A 21,603-nucleotide genomic window follows, 5' to 3' on the forward strand; every position below is an offset into this window, starting at 1 on the left:
TACCAAATAAGCCAGGTTTATTTCAGTTAGTCTGACTTATTGTCAGTTGATTTTCTTCAGAATAACTGAAATAAGCCTGGCTTGTTTGGTAAACTTGTTTTATGAAGCAGTTTCTGTTTCTTCAGTGTTCTTTCTTTTTATCTTATTTGACCTTACTTACCAAAAAAAAAAAAAAACAGACATTTCTCAAAAATACAATCTTATGTTCTGAGGCCGTTCCTCTTCGAGTGATTAATCAAGAGATATTAACCACCAGAAAGTTCATTGTTTGTAACCATAGAGACAGAGTAAACCGGTAACCCGCCTCTGAATATTTGGCAGCGTACACAGGAAGTAGTTCTCGCGCGTAGTAAAGGAAGTAGTACGACACTGACATGCGTTTCCACAACACGGCCACTAGAAGCGTTATAATAATCACACCGGCAGCTTTGACATTTCCTAAGGAAAACAACTACACTGTCCAGCATGAAGATACAACTGCACTGTCCAGCATGAAGATACAGATATCATGAGAGACCTCTTGTATTCGGTTAGTTAGTTCACGGTTTACCTTGCTGACATTATAGCCTGTCTTTGCGCTTGAGAACAGAGAGGTAGGTGTTATTGTGTCATTTTAATTGTGATATAAGTATAATGAAATCTTAAATATTCGTTGTGACTAGTGCGCAGAGAGAGAATTGGGTTTGTTACAATGCACGTAACATTAATATATGTTTTGGTGACCTTTGTCTTTCGTTTCATGGATAATGGGCAAAACAATGAGACATTTCTCAGAATATTTTCCTTACGTGTTCCAAAGAAGAACATTTATAGAGGTTTGGAACAACATCAGGTGAAGTAAACAATGACAGGAGCTTGTTTTCTCTTTGAGCAGGTCCTATCAGAATGTCTCAGATGGAGCTCCTCGTCACAAATGTAGCTGAGCTCCTCACTGCTGCTGTACAAGAAGTGTTGCAGCTCATGGGTCAGGCTGTGTTAGAGTATCAGAAAGAGTCTGCCAGAGCACGCCTGGAGAATCAGACCCTCCAGCAGAAGCTCAAACAACTCCAGGAGACGATGACTGGGGATTCAAGTGAGATTATGACAAGCTTATAGTTGTGGAATTAACTGGTCTACTTACATGTACATATTTTCAATTGTCTTCTTTTCTATTTTTAGATGTAGTCCTGAAAGTCTCTTTACCCATTGAGAGGCCTCATTTAGAGGAGGATCATGCACAGGAAGATATCATTTATCATGGAGATTCAGCTGTGAGCAAGCAGACAGAGCAGACACAATATCCGAGTGACAATGCTGTTCACATGAAGCTGGTTTTAGATGAGACTACTTTAGACAACAGACATCATACTCTGCAAGGGACCTGTGACTATTCTTTGAAGAAGCAGAGACCCCTCTCCAGGGTAAAGAGTAGCCCTCCAAGAAGAATCCCAAACGCTGGCAGCAGAGAGAGTCCAGCGACCAGCAACACTGAGACACCACTGGGTTCAAACAGAATCAAAGAGGAATCTAAACCAGAGCCTCTGGAATGTTCTGTTACAGAAGAGAGAGACAATGTGGCAACACAAGCACCCGTAGTTCTCCTGCAGGATGGTCCTCCAGCAAACGAACACAACCAGCTGCCCGTCTCGTCCTTTTCCAACAACCTTGTCCACTATAACCAACTAGGCAAATTACTAAATTCTGCTTCCAAACACATTCTTAGGTCACGGGTGGAGAATATGGTCCAAACGGAGGGCATTCACAGCACTCCCAGCGTCAGTGAGAGCAGGGAGATTCTGCACAGCTGCCACGTGTGCGGCAAGACCTTCGCAACACCCTCCAGCCTCAGAGCGCACTTCGTGTGCCATTCAAATGAGAGACCTTTCGGTTGCAAGTGCTGCAAGTTCAGGTTCAGTCGTTTAGCCGATCTGAAAAAGCACGAGCGCATTCATACAGGAGAAAGGCCATATAACTGTTCGCTCTGTGGACGGAGATTCAACCGAACAGAGAATCTCAGAAGACACTTGAGGAAGGTTCATTATGGAGCAGTGCTGTGAGCTTTAAATTCACAGCATTTATTTTAGCATGTTGACTTTGGATCATTCAACAAAATCATTGCTTATATCTCAAAATTACTAATTAATTTTTTTTGTAAAGTGTACAAAAACACATGCACTACTATTTCAATGTTCAGGGTTGGCAAGATATTTTACAATGTTTTTAAAAGCAGTTTCTTGTTCCCACCAAGGCTGCATTTATATGATCAAAAATACAGTAAAACCTGTAATAGTGTGAAATATTATTACAATTACAGTTTTCTGTTTAAATATAATCTAAATGTAATTTATTCCTGTGATTGCAAATCTTCAAGTCTTCAGTATCACATGATCCTTCAGAAATCACTTAAATCTTTTGAAACATTTGATGAATTTCATAAAACCTTGCTGAATAGTTTTTTCAAAGAAAGAAAAAAACCTACTGACCCCAAAATTTTAAACAGTAGCATAACCTTCTAGAATCAGGCCCCACCTTTGTCTATAGGAATACAATATTTGCTGCTCCAACCGTTATCCTCTTTTTTTATTTGTATGGTACACTGGCATCAATCTGCACACTTTCAGCTCTGCAGCTGAGCTCTTTCAAATCATTTAAAACTGACAGATGTTTCCAAGTGAATATCAAGTTGAAACCAAATCATCCATCCTCCATTTCTTTCATAATTCAGCTTCTCTTTTTGCTCCATTCCACACGCCACTCGTTCCAGTCCAATAGTGTCCGGTCTGTTTGCCACTTTGCTTGACCCAGTTCTGAAAAAGATAAACAAAAGAAAGGGTAACAAAAAAGGTGGTGTGTTTTTTGTGTGTTTTGTTTTGTCTCTCAATGCAAAATTTTATTACAACATCCATTACAAATTTACCTTTTAGGAATGTGTGGAAAATTTGATTAATCATCTTATGACTCTGCGAAACTAACTCCCATGGGTCTGAAAAATAAAACAGTGTCATTGACCTTAGGGTGGCACCATATTTAATTTTTTTAAAGAAATGAAAATGAGGCTGTAAAGAACAGAAGTTCTGGACATTCAGTAGATTGTATATTGTATTCAATAGATTTAACAACAGACCGATTGTTCAGCCGACAATATGTCAGCCCTGCTTTCATTTTAATTTGGAGTCTAACCTGACTTACGATCTAAAGAAAAGAGGCTACCATCCCTTGAACAGCAAGTGTAATCAGTTAAATATGAAATAAAGATCTATCTTTTATCACAACTGAACAAGTGCTTACCCTTAGTGTTTGAGAGCTGCTCGAGCGCACCGCTCAGAGAGGAGTCATCGTGCAGCACAGCACGAAGACACAAGGCCTGACATGCTGCCATGATTTCATCGCGCACAGAAGCATCACTTCCCAGACACACACAGACAGTACCTAGAAAAAAATGCATCCCATAGTATGTGTCATTGCTGTTCTGGCTGAGTCATAGTTAAGCATAAATTCCCTAATGTCATTTCTGATCATGTTATTATGTCTGACCTCTGTTTATAGAACAGAATTTGGGAGGTTTTTGTACCATTTTTGATTCCAATGAGATACGGTTTGCTGTTGTTCTTCAATGCCAGCTGCAGTTCTCCTGGCCTTTAAATCAATAAGTAATCATTTTAACAGTCAATACTGTTTTCACAACAACAATATATTTGTAATTAGCAAATGAATATAAACAGACTCTTGAACAATGTCTCCAAGCCTCACACCCAACTTTATGGGAACTGTCCTTCCAAGTGCTGCGAAGAGGAATAGAATTTTGCTAATTAGATGCATAATGAATCATATTAAATGAACAAGAAAGCATATAAAAGTGATCAGGTTTTAAGGCCATACACAAGAACACAGGCTCCTTCTGATTGGCCTCTACTGGACTGAGCAGCTGACCATGAAGGAGGTACCGATGGAGGACTATGGACAAGCGAGCCTCATTAAGGGTTTCCATAACAACAGAACGAACAGCTTTGTAATTGGCAAACAGGTGGAGAACAGTGAACAGGAAGAACAGGATGAATGTCAACCTGAATGAAAGAGCACAAATCAGTATGTGCTACACACTTCATGTAGATTGTGGCTTACACATCAGGGTGTACTCACAATGGGTTATCTGTTACAAGCGGGATGAGTGCCAGGCTGAGCAGCAGTCCTGCCAGGTTCACCAGGGTTTCCTTGTCACCACAAAAAAGCAATTTTTTACAAATTATACACTAATACATGAAACCACTGACACATATTGACCTCAATTTCCTACACTAAGGGAATTTTGATGGGAAAAATCAAGAAAGAAAAACTCTCATGAAGTAAATGAGAGAAAGTGAATAAAACCTGGCTCCCATCTTTGGCGGAGATATCAGCCATGTTGTTTCTGCGAGCCTGATGGACAGTTAAAGCAGCTCTTGTTGCTCCACCAGCGACTCCTACAATGGACTGGAATGATAGAAATAAAGGAATATGTCTAGATATTTACTGTCAAACATATTTAAGGTTTAGAGGAAGATGCAGTTAATGTTTTACCTTAAATATCCCAGCAATGCAGATGATAAGAGTGAAAAAAGGAGGGAAATGAGGGGCTGCAATCTCCATGAACATGGCCACATCATTGAGAATGTCAGCGAAGAGCCTGAAAGATAAATAAGACATTATGTCAACTATTTATGAAAAGTATTAAGTAAAAATGTTCATTCAAACTAAAACATTCAATTCATTAGCATACGGTACCTCCATTTTTTGGCTTCAGAATCTAACTTGTTCCTGAAATACAGGGTCACAATTAAGTACTATAAAAAAAAAACATCTCCACAATCTGAATGGCTGGTTAAATATTACCCTTTGAGCCAAGCAAAAAGTATTCTTCCCAGCATCCCAGTTCCATCTGGAAAAAAAAGAGGGAGAAAATGGTTAGAAAAGCATGCATTCAAAAATTGAACATAAGTAATCTGTGCACATACCCCTAAGCAGCCAAGTTATTGTAGCTGCTGCAACTGTTGCTTCTTGATTTCCAACCCCAACACCCCTCAGTGAAGCCTGAGTGGCGAGTGTGCCAGACAGAGAGCTGGAAAATGCCTTGAAAAACAAAATACATACTATGATATTAGAGTGTGTGTGTGTGTGTGAGAGAGTGTGAGTGTGTGTGTGTGTGTGTGTGTGTGTGTGTGTGTGTGTTTTCATTGTGCATTCCAGTTAATCTCAATCAAAATGCAGTTGGTTTATTTTGACTACGTTAAAAAACTTAAAAAAAAAAAAAACAATAGAATAGAACAGAATTTTTTTTTTGATTTTTGCAAATAAACTCTTCATATATATATATACATATACACACACACACACACATACATATATATGTATATATATATATATATATATATATATATAAATATATTAGGGGGTCAGTAATTGTTTTTTAATAAATAAATTATTACTTTTAAAGATGGATTAAATTGATCAAAAGACAGTAAAGACATTTTTGTGACAATTTGTATTCCATTTTTTATTGCTTGAAAGAACAAATTACCAAATACTGTATTACAAATAAATGTTGCTCCTTTCAACTTTCTTTCTCGAAGAATAAAAAAAAAAAAAAAAAAACATATTACTGTTTTCACAAATATATTAAGCAGCACAACTGTTTCAACATTGATAATAATAATAATAAATCTTTCCCAAACACCAAATCAGCATATTGGAAGGATTTCTGAATAATCATGTGATACTTAAGATAATTAATTACATTTGAAAATATATTCATATAGAACACTACATTTCAGAATATTTTATAATTATTACTGTGTTTTTGATCAAATAAATGCACACCTAGTGAATGTCAGAGACTTTTTCAAAAACATGAAAAAGTTTTTTTTCATGTTTTTTTTCATGTTTTTGACTTTTTCAAAAACATGAAAAAGTCTTACCACCTCCAAGTTTTTGTTATTTCAAGGTAAAAAAAAATTGTATTAAGTCTTATTGAGCAATAAATGAACTGTGGGGTATTTCTTCTGTTTCTGCCAATATTAAGGGTTAATATTATTAATTGTGTGAAAAATATTTATGTCTGGCTAATTGATTTTTCCCCAACGACAAAATGAAAGAAACTTCAGCACTACATGAGTGTCAGATCAATGGGACATGTACCTGCACAGTGTCCCAGAGCTGATACTGTACGTAATCCTCACTAACACTCTCAGGATACCCCTGTGGCAGGAAAACACTCTGGGAGAGGAGAGAGCAGTTAGTGATGTCTCAGAGAGTTTGTATAAAGGATCTGAAAGACTTTGGTGTTTTTCTGTGTCGGTCACGCACTTTAAACACGCCAGAGATTGAATTCCCCGCCAGCCTGCCGTCTGCTGCATCCCTCCGTCTCTTCATCCTCCCATCCTTCAACAGGTATTTCCATGACTCCTGTGAGCCATAGCGCTCTGTGGCAATCACCCCTTCACACTCCTCCATCTCTGCCATCTGCACATCAGTTAACACGCGTGCATTCAACACAAACCAGCCACAAAGCCAAATGAAAAACCAAAATCAATAACTTCAGGTCTTTTACTTTGAATTTTCACACTCAAATTTAACAGCAGTCTCACACGTTGCACCTCATGCACATTATCTACCAAATATATTGTTGAATACAATAGAGGTTTCTGTATGTTGTCACGCTGTACTAAGGACTAAAATTACTATTACTTGAAGGAGTTTCTGCTCGCGTTTCAGAAGATTTTACAGGAATCGCCCACGTCCCTCATTCCATGATTCTTCCGTGTTTAGACTGTATCGCTGCGTCAGGAGCTTGCGCGGCTTCTGATTGGCTCATGGGATTTTACGTAGCTCAACCAAAACCGAGTGAGAAGATTCTTTGCTAGTAGTTTTATTAATTCATTTACTTTATTCATTTCCTTATTTGTGTGGTTATATCATACACAACGATTTGTTTTATTTTGATTGTAAATATTACATTTTGTTTAATTTTTCTTCATTCTTTCTTTAAATTAAATTACCAAAGAGAAGCAGATTGAGAGAAGTAATCAGAGTTTGATTTTAAGCTGTCTGGCCTCAGTGTCTGGCTCTTTGTTCATGTGTCAGCTCAACCCAGAATAGTTGACCTTCACAATCACAGTGAAGCCAGTGTTGTGTGCATGTCTGTGTTTGAGTGTCTGATAGAGACAATTACAGAGCAACAGGTCAGAGCAAAAAACGAACTACTGAAGCATCATAAAAGAGTTTTTTTTTTATTAAATAAATAAATGTATTATTGGGATAAGTAAGTGGCGGTTATTTTAGCCGCTTGTGTCATCATATGTCATTTTAACACAAGATCTCCATGGCACAAACTCAATTTGACCATTTATTACTGCTACTTTTATTAGTTCAAAACAATCATGTAAAGCAATAGCTCTCAACCAGGGTTGGGGGCTGTCACAATGCCGCTGCAAGATTAATCTTTAATGAGCCGAAAAAAACGCATGTCACGCCTCTGTTCATCATTTTGCACTGGCTACCAATAGCTGCTCGCATAAAATTCAAGGCATTAATGTTTGCCTACAAAACCACCACTGGCTCTGCACCCCTTTACCTAAATTCATTAATTCAGACTTATATGCCCTCTAGAAGCTTGAGTTCTTCAAGTGAACGACGCATTATTGTGCCATCCCAAAGACGCACAAAAACACTTTCACGGACTTTTTCATTAACTGTTCCCATCTGGTGGAATGACCTGCCCAATTCAATCCGTGTAGCCGAATCCTTACCCATCTTCAAGAAACGGCTAAAAACTCATCTGTTCCATCTTTACTTGACCCTCTAACTCTAGCACTATCTATTCTAATTTTATTTTATCTGTCTTTTTATTAAAAAAATATATAAATAAATAAATAAAAATTAATAATAATAATATTTGTCTGTACTGCGTTAGGCTAACTGAGACTTGTAATAGCACTTGCACGTTGTCGCTCTTTTGTTGGTTTTGATTGCTTCTTATGTCCTCATTTGTAAGTCGCTTTGGATAAAAGCGTCTGCTAAATGACTAAATAAATAAATAAAAGTGTGTCATCTAACTGTATGCCTGGACTTGAATATGCAGACAAAAATCTAACCCTCAGGTCCTGCCTACTGTTTTCCCCCCCATTTAAAATAATCAACATGCTTGATGTTTTTTTTTTTTTTCCAAAGGAAGAAAATCAGAAACAGTATTTAACCTGTTAAAAAAACATTCATGAAACATGACAGGCTGGAAATCATGCAGCTGTCCAGCATCTCTGTCCAGTTAAGGGATCAAACACATGCAATCTCTGTTAACAAACACAAGCCCTGCAGGGGCCTCCGCTTACATGTCAGGAACTTGATCCTTGTGAGGCTCTGATTGCAGGGGCGTAGATTACGCGGGGGACGTGTCCCCCCCCCCACTTTTTATAAAAAGTAAATTCGTCCCCCACACTTTTTTCATTGGACAGTTGTGTTCTCGACATGTTGAGGTTTTAATGGAGCAATGTATATAAATGCAGAATGATTTAAAATTCAAAGAGACAAAATAATTTATACATGACGTTTACGTTTCCATGGCAATCAGTCACTCAGTTTGTGACGTCACGACATGCCCAGGCTCGCGCCCGCGGTCCCGCGCTGTATCCATCATTCATTCATAATAGAGGTCGAGATGAGTGCAAAACGGCAAGAAACTCTTCACTCCTTTTTTACGAAGAAGGACCGATCTTCATTTAGGGGTGCTCTGTCATTATTGCACTAATTTGACGTTTTTATGTGTTGTCAAGAATGAACAAGAAACAATCAGCCTAGGTTTGTTAGGACAGAATCAGGACGACACGCAAGAAAAACAAACTCCACAGCTGAGAAGAACTGATAGAGTGGCTTTTAACACCTGGCTGGTTTTATATTGTATAAAATCTATTAATACACAATCGTTTGTAGGATTATATATGGACCAATCATAGAAAACACATAATTAGTCAAATATAGAAAAATAAAAAATAACATTAGTATGATGAACAACTTATCAGCTATCATTTTTAACTCAGTATGTAATTATTAGCTTGCATATTGGTTGTTTATTAGTACTTAAGCACATATTAATTCTGTATTCTGCATGACCATATTCTGCATCCCATAATCCTAAACTTAATAACTAAAACGACTACCTTACAAGCTATTAATAAGCAGTAAATGAAGAGTTTATTGAGGCAAAAGTCATATTTAATAGTTAATATGTTTATCATTCTAAAGTGTTAAAGATAATTTAGGATACAAATGATTGGTTATTGTCCAGCAGTGTACTTAATGTGTTATTTTCTTCTGTATGTCACTATTCCCTGTATGTACATGTTTCAAACACTACTTTATTTGCTGTAGAGGCAGAAGTGAATTCACAGCTGAGAGTGAATGAGGCAGAGTGTTTCAGTGAGGCTTCAGAGGTAAAGATTATTTACAGCATTGTCAATGATAAGATATTTATTTTAACAGACTCATCAGACTAATGTATAATAGAACAGAACAGAATAAAGGAGTATGTGAATGTGCAAGTATCCATTACTGTGTGCCATGTACTCTACATACAACACACACAAAATACAATCTGAAATATGTAAACAATAGTACCCTTATAAGGACATCTTTGTAACTTATACTCAAAAAGGTGCACATTAGTACATTAGAGTACCAATAAGATACAACTATGAAACTTTTTGGGGTAAATAAGGTACAAAGATGTGCTTTTAAGGGTACTGTCCCAGTGACAAGCTGTTCTATTTCTTTCTTTCTTTCTTTCTTTCTTTCTTTCTTTCTTTCTTTTCCTTTTTTCTATCTTTCTTTCCTTCTATTTTATAATCATATATAATAATATAATCATAAAGCATATGAAGCAAAAAGGTATGATTAAAAATAAAACCTGTCAATTAGACAACAATAATAAAAAAACAGGTATAACACTAGACATTTCCCCCCCCACACACACACTTTTGAAATGATGGCTACGCCCCTGTCTGATTGTGTAAATAGAAAGAGAAAGAAACCGTAATAGAGAGAATGAGTAATAGTAGACATGAAGTCAAAGCTTCAGTGTTACAAAGTCTGCAGAAGCTACTCATGATTCACAGGGGCAGACCGATAAACGTAAGAGCTAAAGAATGTGAGTGGAAGTACCTCGAGCTGATTGGAAGTGAATAAGACAGTGGGAGGGAACAAAAAGTGGAGGTGTGGGGTTTCATTCTGTCACTATTGTAGCTAAGCGGTTCAAAAGGTTTCTTTCACACTCTGCCTCCTCTAAGGTCGAAACTGGAGCTAAAGAAGCTGTATTATACAGTTCACATTGATAATTGACAATAAGAGGAAGTTTGGATGGGAAGTCGTCTCGATTCAAGTTGTGACAACGACATGTGACATCTTTGTCAAAGGACACTAGAACTTCTGTCACTACATAAACTGAAGGAGTTATTAGCAGATTATTGATCACCAGCCAGTTTCTACCCAAACAAAAACACCAAAATTATTTGGTTATTAAATACCTTTGGATCTCTGGCAAACCTGAGGAATTTTGGACCCTTCTTCCCTCAAGATCAAGTCTGGGTGAGTCTATAAGTACTAAGAGCTTTAGTTTCAATAACTGTGTTTTAACTGGCATGTTTTTCATTGCTGCTACCTTCAGAAAGATTATTATCACAGCTGAGATTTCGATTTATCATGACAGCCTAACCAAAACTAGCAAGTGAGATCTATCAACACTCTCTTGTAACACTGATGCCAGTTACTGTCATACCATGACAATGTTTCATGTCCATTCCTGTTTTTCAAGCCCCGGCACAATAAGAGACAATAGAAACGCACTTCACCTTAAATGCTTTAGAAAAACACTTTTAAATTGTTATAATATACTTTTATTCTGCCTCTCACTTTTGGTGTCTGTCTTTTATAAATACATATTTTTTAAATTGCCCCCTGTTAAAACTGAAAGCAGAAAATCACTGTCAAGAACCAGTTAAACCAGCTTGCTATAAATGTTTAAAACTTGATTCAGGCAGAACTTGAACTACACTGTAACCATTGTAGTATAAAGTACACTACACACTCATCAAAATACAGGAATGTGCCATTACTTTCATGCTGACTCCCTTATATTTATGCTTTGTTATTTGTTACTTTGAACAGAGATGTGCGCAAACGAACTAAAAGAAGTGCGAGTTGAGGATGCTTTACTTGAACGGCCTGAGCCGAGGGCTGACTCGCACAGCATCACCTGTCATGACATCTGTAAGGACACGGACCATCGTTATCTAGCCATTAGCAGCATCATTTGTGGCCTCTCCTGCATTGGAATTATGTCCCTCAAGTACTCTGTCAAGGTAACTAATGATTATTAGTCCAGTATTATTGAAATATCAGTGCCGTTTGATTGCATTACAGCACTAGTATTGTAAGAAGTATCACAAAGCTCTATTTAAACTTATTTATAAACTTAAATGATTTAGTAACCCACCAATGCAGCCTCAGTAAAACATTCAAGAATAGCCACAAGCACAAGATGTGAGATGAAAATAAACACTCCAACTGGCTTCATCAAGTAGGCCTATTTTCATGACTGATGATCTTATTTAATTATGAACAGTTTCGGTTTGTTCTCATAAACTGTACAGCTATTCAAAGCCACTCGGCTGAGATCTGTTGCCAGTATCACAGATACTGTTTAAAGATGAGACACAATGAAACAAAAGAGTACCATGAAACTTAGTAACTGCAGTCAGTGATGAAATAAACATGCATGCACTAATATAATCTAAGAATCTAAAAAATGGAAATCTAACATCTTTCCTCATTTTTTTTCAGGCTCGAGAGACGAGAAAAAGACTTCAAAAAGATGATTGTCCAGAAACACGAGAAATGGTTAAGAAATACTCAGAAAAGGCGTGTAAATGGGGAATTGGGTCCATTGTAGCCTGGGTGGTTTTAATTCTCATCTTTCCATTTCTTCTGGCATTCTTGTCCTTTGTTATAACCTTCATAGACTGACACTGAAGAAACTTTTCTACAGTTAAATAAGCAACCAAAGCAACTGAACTGTAGGAGTGCAGAAACAGCCTCTTTCAGTGCTCATATTGGACACTGCATATAGACCATCCAAAAATGTAACTTGATGACATTTAAATTCTCTGTTTTGAAAGGTGCTTGTCTTTAGTTTGGATCAAAGGTCCCCAACTTTCTACCTACAACATAAGAGGATTCAACAGTTTGCACTATGATTATACATAACTTGTATGCCTTTTGGTATAGTAGCAAAACATACTGGATTATATTAGTGACATACTTAAATCACTGCAATTAAACCAGTGCAGTTAAAAATACAGAAACCTTCAGGAATTTGTCATATGCATGAGATGGAGCCATGCATAATCCATCAGCACTGTCCAGACAGAAGCTACTTTTTTATACTTCAAGCTGATTTTATTTATGCTCTTAAATTGGAAATTAAACATTGAGACACTCACAGAGCATGACAGTCAAATGTTGAGATATGGATGTGGTTACATTATTAATATTCTGTTATTGTAAATAAGTTGTACTGTTTCAATACCTTGTGCTTTTGATGTTTTATACACTGCATGTATTTCAGACTTTGTAATAAAATGTGTAACAGTCAAAATGTACCTGCTCATTGTGAACGTCTTACAAACAACTCGACAAAACACCGAAATACAAAACACAGTTCAATTGTATTCTATTAGAAATACAGAACGCAGACTTCTATACAAATTCACACAAACCATTCAACGTGTTCAAACACCACAAGCAGTATTATAAATCACTACATCAAAGATGAACAAAAACCTAAATTATGTGAATGGACTATAATTAGAGAACCTGAGTAAAAGCACAGAATGCGCTGAAACCTTTAAATCCTTTATGCTTCTAGATGAGAAGCATCAAGCATAATCTAAAAACTGACAATGCAAACTTTTGTCTCACTGGCAACTCACTGTATTCAATGTCATCACTACAAAGTCCTTTGTAGAGTCTCCTTTATAATGAAACCACCAGGCCATCCTGAGAGTGTATTAATAAGGCATTCATTTGAACCAAAGAAGCTTAAATGTTTTAAAACAGGAATATACTGAGTGAGGAAAGGTTTATGACTCTTCATTTGAAACACTTTCTGATACGGAGATGTGGTGAGCAGGAGATATCTTAGACATATGCCACAGATTCATGTAAACAAGTGCTTTCTCTGAATGGTTATAAAAGGACAAAACAGAACAAAGCTGTTTCTTGTTAAGTCAGACAAATCTACAAAATAAACACATTACCTTGCAAAATATATAAAGAATGTGATGTATTCTTTACAGTACGTCAGTAATAAAACATTTTACATCTCTGCAAGTCTATTTATTGTTGTTTTGTTGAATTTACAGTAAATTTTAACATAATACATACAAAGCCCATTGCTTGGTACAAAACAACCAAGACCTCTGTTTCAGCCTGCAACCTGCTGAAGTGCCATCCAGGTGTCTAACTCCTCAAGCTTGGAGCAAAGCAGGGACTCCAGTTGCTGCAAGGGGAGGCCATCCTCCACTTTGGAAGAGACCCCAACACCTCGTCTGGTTCTGCAGATCCCAGCACTCCTCTGGGCTCCACCCCCCGCCATTACACCAACCAGAGGTTTCTTGGGCTTCCTGGAAACACCCAGTTCAGGGAATTCGACAAAGCGCTTCACCTTTTTTTGGCCCACGACAGCCTGAGAGCCATCGCGCCGGTTAAGAGGCACCTCAAATATGGTTTCCAAACGTCTGAAAGAGAGTTTGCAAAAGTTGCTTTACTGATCAAAGTTTAAAAGAGAAAGAATAAAACATCATCATCATTCATCATTTACTCACCTTCATGTTGTTCCAAACCCAAAAGATTTGAAAAACAGAATATCATCTTTTTAATGAAACCTGAGGGATTTCTTTCCCACAACTGAAAGTCCAGGTAACAAAATCTTAGATCCAAAAAGGTCATAAAGGTGTCATAAAATTAATCCATATAATCCATTGTGCAATTTAAACCAAGACTTGTAAAGAGATATGAATGATTTATATGTTGAACAGATTTAATTTAGGATTTATTCACATATGGTTTTGTTTTACTATGTCTTAGTTTGTTTTTTTCCAAGATTAACAAAAGTCCCATGGGTTTAACATGAGTGTGAGTATATGATAATGGAATTTTAATATTTGAGTGAACTATCATATTAACTATCACATTTAATATTTGAGTGAATCTATCATACATATTAAAGTCAATTTAATTTAAGACTGTAGCTGGTAGACATTAAGTCACAGGTGATATGGGTCTAGCCAAAATCTTTACTTTGGCAGTATAAGAACACACTGATAGCTTGAGAACCGCACTAAAAAGTCACTGGGCTATTGGGATGTTCTGTCTGCCCCAATGTCTGTGAGTACTGGAAGTCCTGAAGGTGAGTTAAAATAGTGACAAATAAAGATTTGATCATAAAATCAATAAATGCAACCAGTCTGAAAGGAGTGCCAAGCAATTCATTTTATATTCAATCTTCTGTCAGTTTTATTACCAAATATATAGAGAATTATTAAGTTGTTAAATGCGTGAGTAACTCGATTATCCAGAAAACAAATCATTTGGAAAATGTCTCACCCATCAGGAGGTTTGCTGAAGTTTTTGTTTGTGTAGATTTCCTCCAAGCTGAAATCCTTCTTCTTTACTCTGTAAAACACAAAACAAGAAATGCATCTTTGCTGTGATGAAGCAGACACACAGATATTTATGACCAAGCCTATAACCTTCTTTTCGCATACACACCTGATGACCTTAGGAAGGCCCATAGGGGTGAGATTATTCTGAGGTTTTGGAATCTTTTTACGGATACGAATAGAGGACACCTTTCCACGCTGACCATCCTTGATCTCTGTCTGTTTACACAGAGAGTGAAGATGCAATTATGATTAAGAAAAATTATACATTTTAGACCACAAACCAACGTTAAGAGAAAACTCACACCTTGATTTCAGAATCTGATAATGCTTTCTCCTCTGAGATGGCTGCAGAGAGTTTAAGGTCAAAATTGGATCTCTCTTCATCTATAGACTCCTCACACTCCATCTGAAGCACCCGACTGTCTCCTTCCAAAGAGCTTTGAGAAAACGCACTTTAGGAAAGAAAAAGTAGGATTTTAACTACTGACTTGCATCTTTATTAACGTCTTATGGGAAAACGTCTCAGATCATCAACATGATAGATTTTACAATAACAGGTAATAAGAAGCAAGCATACTCAGATAGGGAGGCTGGGAATCTGTTAAATTACCTGCAGAGTGATGACACAGAGGTGGAAGGTGTCTCAGGGCTGGGAGTGAAAGAGGAAGGGCCGGTTAAAGCATGACAGGACGTGAGGGTGGAAGAAAAGAGGGGACTGAAGGAGGATGGTGGTGATGATGATGCGACAAAACCGGAGGCAGCTGAAACACTGCCAGTGCTGGTGTCGCTAGCATGACTACGCCCTTGGCTCGAGCCTTTAGACAAGAACGCTAAAGGACTGGACAAAAAACACGAGGCAAGGACTGTGAGGGAGGTGGAGGGAGAATAAGGGGAAGAGGGGCACAAAGGGCCACCCCGACTAGCAGGGTACACCTCCTTACGAAGACACAAAGGGGCAATTTCACGCTCAATCTCCACACTGCAGACAGTGTGCCGGCGAGTGCGCTTGGACGGAGAGTGCAGGTGGATGGGAAGTGGAGCGGGTGAGCTCTTTCTGCTGGGTGAGGTAGTGCTGTTGTCATGCGTATGGGACCAGGGGAAATGACAGTCACTGAATACTAGGGACGGGATTTCAGGGCAGGAGTAGCTGCGCAGGAGGCGGTTGGGACCGCTACCTGACAACGATACTACTGGAACGGCTTCCGTCGCCTTTTCTTGGCTCTCCGCTTCACCGTTACCTCCAATAGCACCTCTCCTTTTTACAACGGAACCATCTTTTCTTCTTGATCGGATTACATTCTTTGTGGGTCTGCCCAGTTTTCTTTCTGAATGCACTGGAGCTGTCGAACCAGGTGACAGAAGTTCCCTTACTACTTCTCTTGCTTTCAGTTCAGATATACATGTCTCCTGCTCCTCAGCCGCAATAACAGATTGTTTGGTGCGCAGTAGTGTTCTTTTTGAAGGTTTACTTGGTCCTGCTGGATCAACCATGGAAGTCACGCTGAAGTCCTCAAACTTGTGCTTGGGTGGACGAATGTTTCTCTTCTGCAAAGCATCACCTGTAATTTTAAGATGTCGTCTTGTTTTTCGAGTTTCAATGGTCTTCTCAGACTCCTGTGACTGCAGAGAATACGGAAAAACTGGAGGTTCTGATGAACCATTCATGGTATTGCCAATCAGGACATTCTGTGTATCATTTTGAGAGGATGTAGTATCCGTGGCATCATCTTCATTGCTAGAGGTCAGTAAAGTCCTACATTTAATTTTATTTCTTGTTTTGTCCCGTCCCGTTTTATCTGAGGTCTCAACAGAATTTTTTATCTTAACATCTGCAGCATTACTAGTACCGACAGGCCCGTTTGAGTCTTGGAGTGGTTGCATTATAGAAACCCCTTTCCTCTTTTTCCTAACCAGAACAAATGTTTCTTCCCCCTGGTTTATTTCCAAAGCGATGTCATTGTTTTTTACTTTTTTATTCCTCGTGGGTCTTCCCTCTTTTGCATTCTGCAAATCACATTTCCCTCTTGCTTGTGAGTCTTTCTTTATCCGAGGAGGTTCTCTGCATCTCTTTGGCCTCGCTTCTCTGAAAGAAATGGTCTTTGGAGAGTCTTCAGCCGAGTGGTGTGTCCACTCCATACTGTTTACAGATGGTGATTCCTTCATCTCCACATCCAGAGTCTTTGATCTGGTCACAAAAGTGGCCAGTTCAGTGGAGGTGGGTTCAGTCAACCCTGACAGATATTTCTTTCTAGGACTTTTCCTGGTGGCCATACGTGAAAAGGATTCTTCGCTGCCAACTGTGCTTGTGCCTTTATCTTTCAAATCAAAATCAGAAGAAGTGCTAAAAGAGGAGACTCCAGGATCAGGCTTGTTTGTGCTACTGTCAGACACTGGTTTCAACAGACTTGATTCCTCTTCTGAAAAGTAGGACTTGCAATTATGTCCAAAGGCTGTGTCAGTGCTACGGGTCTGTCTCTCACCTGACAGACGATGCGGAACAACCGCATCTGTCTGAACACTGGCCTGCCTGGACACACTCATGGCACTTGCAGAATTCAAAAGTTTGTCTGTGGACAGATTTGGTTTAGTCCTGAAGAAAGGGCTCTGTGCTTTACAAGGACTGACATCATCTGTCCCATCCTGAAGGACGGCTTGTGACTGGCTTGAAGGACGGTCTATCTGATTTTCTTCATTTGATGAAACCTCAATGTGCCTTTGAATATGATCCAATACTTGTTTGTGGTCGTTACTTGTAGAAATTGTACTAAAATTCAGTCTCTGTGCAACTCTGTGGCGTTTTGGAGCAGTGCTGCACTGCACCTTTTCTGAAGAAGGTCTTTTTGGAAACAATCCATTTCTACATTTGTCAGTCTCGGCTTCCTCGTCCCGGGTTGAATTTTCAACACTTGACTCAATCAACTTTTCATGCTGATTAGGAAGTGCGATCAAGGACAAAGAGTAACTGGGCTTAAAAAGCCGAACAGGGCTCATGACAATCTCAGTAAAGCTAGCCATCTTGGATTTGAATGACTGTAGAAGTGGGCCAAACTCCCATCTTTTTATTGCTGAGGGGCACTCTGGGGAATCCACCTCCACTGGCTTTTGGCCGTGGCTTTGCTCCTTTGCAGGGCTGCCATCTCCTAACTGTGAGCTCACGCAGGGTGATACCAGTTTGTGGTTTTCATCTCTAAAATCAAGAAACAAAAAACATGTCAAGCATGTTTGCTGGCTAAAATTATAGATCTTAATTTTTTGTCTGATGCAGCATCACTCACTCTGAACTCTGCTCCTCCATCTCAGCTTCAACTCCAGAGCTTGTCTGAAAACAAGAAAAAAAGAGGTGCACAAAGACAGATTTTGCAAGTATTTTAGAATGTTAAACAAAAATTAAGATGTTAAAAATATTAATTACACAAGACCTCGAAGATTACATTCAATTTTGAAGCAAAAGAATATTTGAAAATCAGAAAAAAAAGATGAAGGTAAAAAGGTGTATCCGAATGGAGAAACTACTTATCCTGTGAAGTATTTTGAACAAAATAACTCAATGACTGTATAATATAAAACTACTAAAATCTTGTAGTTACTGATAACAAGTCACAACCCATGCAAAGCTTCACTGGTGTGTAGTTATTGCTGAGCAATTTAGGATTATGGCTAGGATAATTATTTACCAGAAATTTAACTTTTTCTTTTAATAAAGTCAGAAAAAAAAGTAAAAGAAAATACGTATACACCTAAGAGTTCATGGTTGATCAATATTCAAAGGGCTTATTCATTAATGCTAAAAATCTTTCACCATAGAGAAAAACAATAGGAGTTTTTTTTAACCTGACTGTTGACTGTTGCACTGTTAAAGTGAATTTAATTAACCATGAAGATAGATTTCTCCCACATTTCTTATATCTGGTTTATCTTTTTGCTTTTGTGTAATTTCAAATACATTTAGTTGATATTAAACAACATAAATGACTTACAGGTAAACTAGGTAAGTTTGGGGGAATGAGAAATTTTCCTCCTACTGTCACCATGTAGAGAACAAGCGTAACTGGTGTCACATGATCACAGAACCAGTGTGTCGACTAGTGGCAGAACTAAATGATCAGAAAAACCCAAACAACACCCCTTTGGGTTTTACAACTCACTGTCTACACTTTTCTTTCCTTTTGCATTTTTTACTCTGAATGGCTCACAAAGGTGTGCCACTGTTTGTTCCATTGTGTCTGTCTTCCCTCCCTGACACCTTCATATGACTCTTATAACAGTAACACCTCATGATTATGACGAGTAAAGCATCAGATGGTTGTGCAAACTGTATGCTGTGAGCAACCTATTTTGACTACGTCTAACTTGTGTCAGCTTGTGACTTCATTAAGTTATAGTGTGTTATTTTAATATATATTAAGCTATTTTACTCAAAAATATGACGTATGGTTATAAAAGTAATCAATAGACTGATCAATATGATGATTATTCCAATACTGGGTGTCTTACAGACTGTGAATTTTAGGGGCCCTTCATTGGGCAGTACCGCTGTTTTCCACTCAACCAAAGTCTTTCACTTTGGGTGATTTCCGCAATATGATGGTTACAACACAAACAAGCTTGATGTATGTCCTATGTGAACACCTCCAGCCAATAGAAGGTGGCAGGATAAAAGTTATATTTAAAAATGGCTGATCTGACCAGATTCCACTGTTTAAAAAATGAGCCAGATGGACCATTAATTAATTATGATAAACTAGATAAGCGAGACCAAAAAATAGATGACCAATTTCTGGTTAAAAAGGACTGATAAGAACAAGATACAAGTATAGGTGCTTGGGTGGATGGAGATTAGATGTGGTGACTATCATCTCGGCTTTGTTGCTCTGTACAATAAAGTCTTATTTTGACATCTGGAACAGTGAAAGTGCTGAGGGATGACAAAAACATGAAATTACCATCTTGTTCTCGTCTTGCATGATGATGAGCTCAAGTGTTGGGACTGTGGTGACTGAGCCTCATCGTTGATTCTCTTTTATAATCCTGAGATGCAGTCCACTTTTTCTGTTTGCTGTCCTTATTTCTAAAACATCACAACTGTGGAACAAGCAGGTCATTGGTTAACCACTTCACTAGAATTTACTAAGGATAAACACAAGGACAGGAAAAGGTTAAACAAAATTATAGCTTGCCATTTAAATATGAAAGTGAGTAAATAAATAATCTTTATGAAGTAATTGTCACATTAACTGTATACCCCTATTAGGAACAGGCACAAACATTGACTATTACAAGCAATAATAGGCTACAAGCGGAGGGTTGAAACTGAAGTGCATAGTAAAGACAAGGTATGCATAAGCAAAGCAGTTTAGTGTCAAATTATAACTTAACTTTAAAAAGTGAACTTTTAAGCCAAATAGCTATGAGACGTGCTTGTTTGACAATCCTTTAGCATCTGGTCTTCAATATGTCCTAGTCTACCAAAAACACAAATCTTAAGATCGCAAATAATTACAGGCATTCAAAGGCATTCAAAAATGCAAACTGTGCGATTATTTTCATTCTCATATCGTTCCAACCCCGTATGACTGTCTTTCTTCAGTGAAACATAAAAGACAGTATTTTGAAGAATACTGTGGCAGCCAAACAACAATGTAGCCCACCAAGACATTTCTCAAAAGATCTCCGTTTAAGAAATAATATCAGAAAGGTTTGGAATGACATGAAGGTGAAGAAACGATGACTGATCCTGAAAATACATTTTCCAAAATAGCATCTTGATCATAATGTTTCCATTTGGTACCTGTGTGAGAAGTAGGTAGTACTGTAACTGTATTGCAATAATATGTCATGTGCTTTTGAGTGTGTGCGTGTATACATATATAAAATATATAAAATCAAATCTTCTCGTTCACGACCACTGAGTGATGTATTAACAGGTGAATACAGTACTGAATCGCGTGTAAGCTTTTATTAAGTTCACCTGCTTACTTATCAATCTTTCATTGAGCTAAAGGACAAACAAAAACGCCTAGCAAAAACTACAATAATAAAGGTATCTAATCCGAAAAGAAATCGAAACCCTTTAATGAGCTCCCTCACACTGATGCTGTGTTCAGTGGGAGTATAATATTGTCTGTGTGTGTTTGATTAAATGCGGGTCACTATTTACTAATAGTGGCGAAAAGGAGGATTAATACACATCTTACCGTTGAGCTCACTAACAGTCAGCACTGCGCTGAAAACCGGTAGAATTTGTTTTCTAATATTTTGCTTGGAAATCAAACGTAGTATGGAATTAGCTGTTTTTAACAGAAGTATTACTAGTTTTCTCGTCGTTTTAATGTGTTATAGACTCGACATTCAGCACTACTGCACCGAGAAGAGATCAAACAACGGCAATATCAAAATAAAAACAAACCATAACCGCAATCAAACAGATTCCCAGCTAAATTCATAAAAGCGTACTAATCCTTCAGGAGTTACAGTCATTAATTATGTTGCCAGCAGTCGCTCTATTAGACACTGGTGTGGTTTTGTGTACGTCGTCGATGTAAATTGCGGCTAACTGGGCTATGCTGCTATCTACGCACAAACCCGTCAAATACACTGCATTACAGGGGTACTTTTCTCTCTTGTACTTCAGACACAGATGGAAATTATAGAACTAAAATGCACACTAACCTAAAATCGTCTGAGGGGAAAAGTGCGGTGAGGCTGTGAAAGCATCTCCTTTAGGCGTTGCTTCTAAACACCGATGTTTGTGTGACATTTCCAATTGCCGGACTGCGCCCGAGTTTCACCATTGCACTGACTGTTCTGACCTATCACTCGGTGCGAGCGTGCTCCCGGTCGGACGAAGAGCCAATCAGAAGCTCGCAAAGTATAAGAATGG

The 21,603-nt window shown here is 38.0% G+C and overlaps 3 protein-coding genes across 6 annotated transcripts; 1 reads left to right on the forward strand and 2 right to left on the reverse strand.

The window, feature by feature from the left end:
* Positions 1-346: 346 nt before the first annotated feature.
* LOC306859910 (uncharacterized protein) lies at positions 347-3,254 on the forward strand. 2 transcript variants are annotated; one of them, XM_079401312.1, is made up of 3 exons: positions 347-593; positions 875-1,072; positions 1,159-3,254. In XM_079401312.1, the coding sequence occupies exons 2-3, from the start codon at positions 886-888 to the stop codon at positions 2,034-2,036; spliced, it is 1,065 nt and encodes a 354-aa protein (XP_079257438.1). In that variant the 5' UTR covers positions 347-593; positions 875-885; the 3' UTR covers positions 2,037-3,254. The 2 variants fall into 2 exon arrangements, with proteins under 2 accessions (XP_079257438.1, XP_079257439.1); XM_079401313.1 differs by having other exon boundaries at positions 372-529; positions 1,159-3,249.
* LOC306859894 (RUS family member 1-like) lies at positions 2,020-6,808 on the reverse strand. Of its 2 annotated transcripts, none has more exons than XM_079401291.1 (15): positions 6,700-6,808; positions 6,319-6,474; positions 6,151-6,228; positions 4,971-5,085; positions 4,849-4,894; positions 4,741-4,773; positions 4,537-4,642; positions 4,348-4,449; positions 4,120-4,190; positions 3,859-4,043; positions 3,704-3,761; positions 3,551-3,615; positions 3,268-3,408; positions 2,897-2,962; positions 2,020-2,786 (listed from the first exon to the last, which is right to left on the reverse strand). In XM_079401291.1, exons 2-15 carry the CDS (start codon positions 6,472-6,474, stop codon positions 2,701-2,703), a joined length of 1,308 nt encoding a protein of 435 aa, XP_079257417.1. In that variant the 5' UTR covers positions 6,700-6,808; the 3' UTR covers positions 2,020-2,700. The 2 variants fall into 2 exon arrangements, with proteins under 2 accessions (XP_079257417.1, XP_079257418.1); XM_079401292.1 differs by having other exon boundaries at positions 2,033-2,786; positions 3,737-3,761.
* A 5,632-nt stretch (positions 6,809-12,440) lies between these two features.
* On the reverse strand, positions 12,441-21,544 carry LOC306847070 (uncharacterized protein). Of its 2 annotated transcripts, none has more exons than XM_079380817.1 (8): positions 21,393-21,544; positions 19,667-19,805; positions 17,999-18,042; positions 15,334-17,910; positions 15,028-15,175; positions 14,830-14,939; positions 14,665-14,733; positions 12,441-13,796 (listed from the first exon to the last, which is right to left on the reverse strand). In XM_079380817.1, exons 2-8 carry the CDS (start codon positions 19,685-19,687, stop codon positions 13,484-13,486), a joined length of 3,282 nt encoding a protein of 1,093 aa, XP_079236943.1. In that variant the 5' UTR covers positions 19,688-19,805; positions 21,393-21,544; the 3' UTR covers positions 12,441-13,483. The 2 variants fall into 2 exon arrangements, with proteins under 2 accessions (XP_079236943.1, XP_079236944.1); XM_079380818.1 differs by having other exon boundaries at positions 19,667-20,185; positions 21,393-21,529.
* Positions 21,545-21,603: the final 59 nt, after the last annotated feature.

Source organism: Barbus barbus (genome assembly GCF_936440315.1).
Source record: "Barbus barbus genome assembly, chromosome: 3".
Lineage (NCBI taxonomy): Eukaryota > Metazoa > Chordata > Actinopteri > Cypriniformes > Cyprinidae > Barbus > Barbus barbus.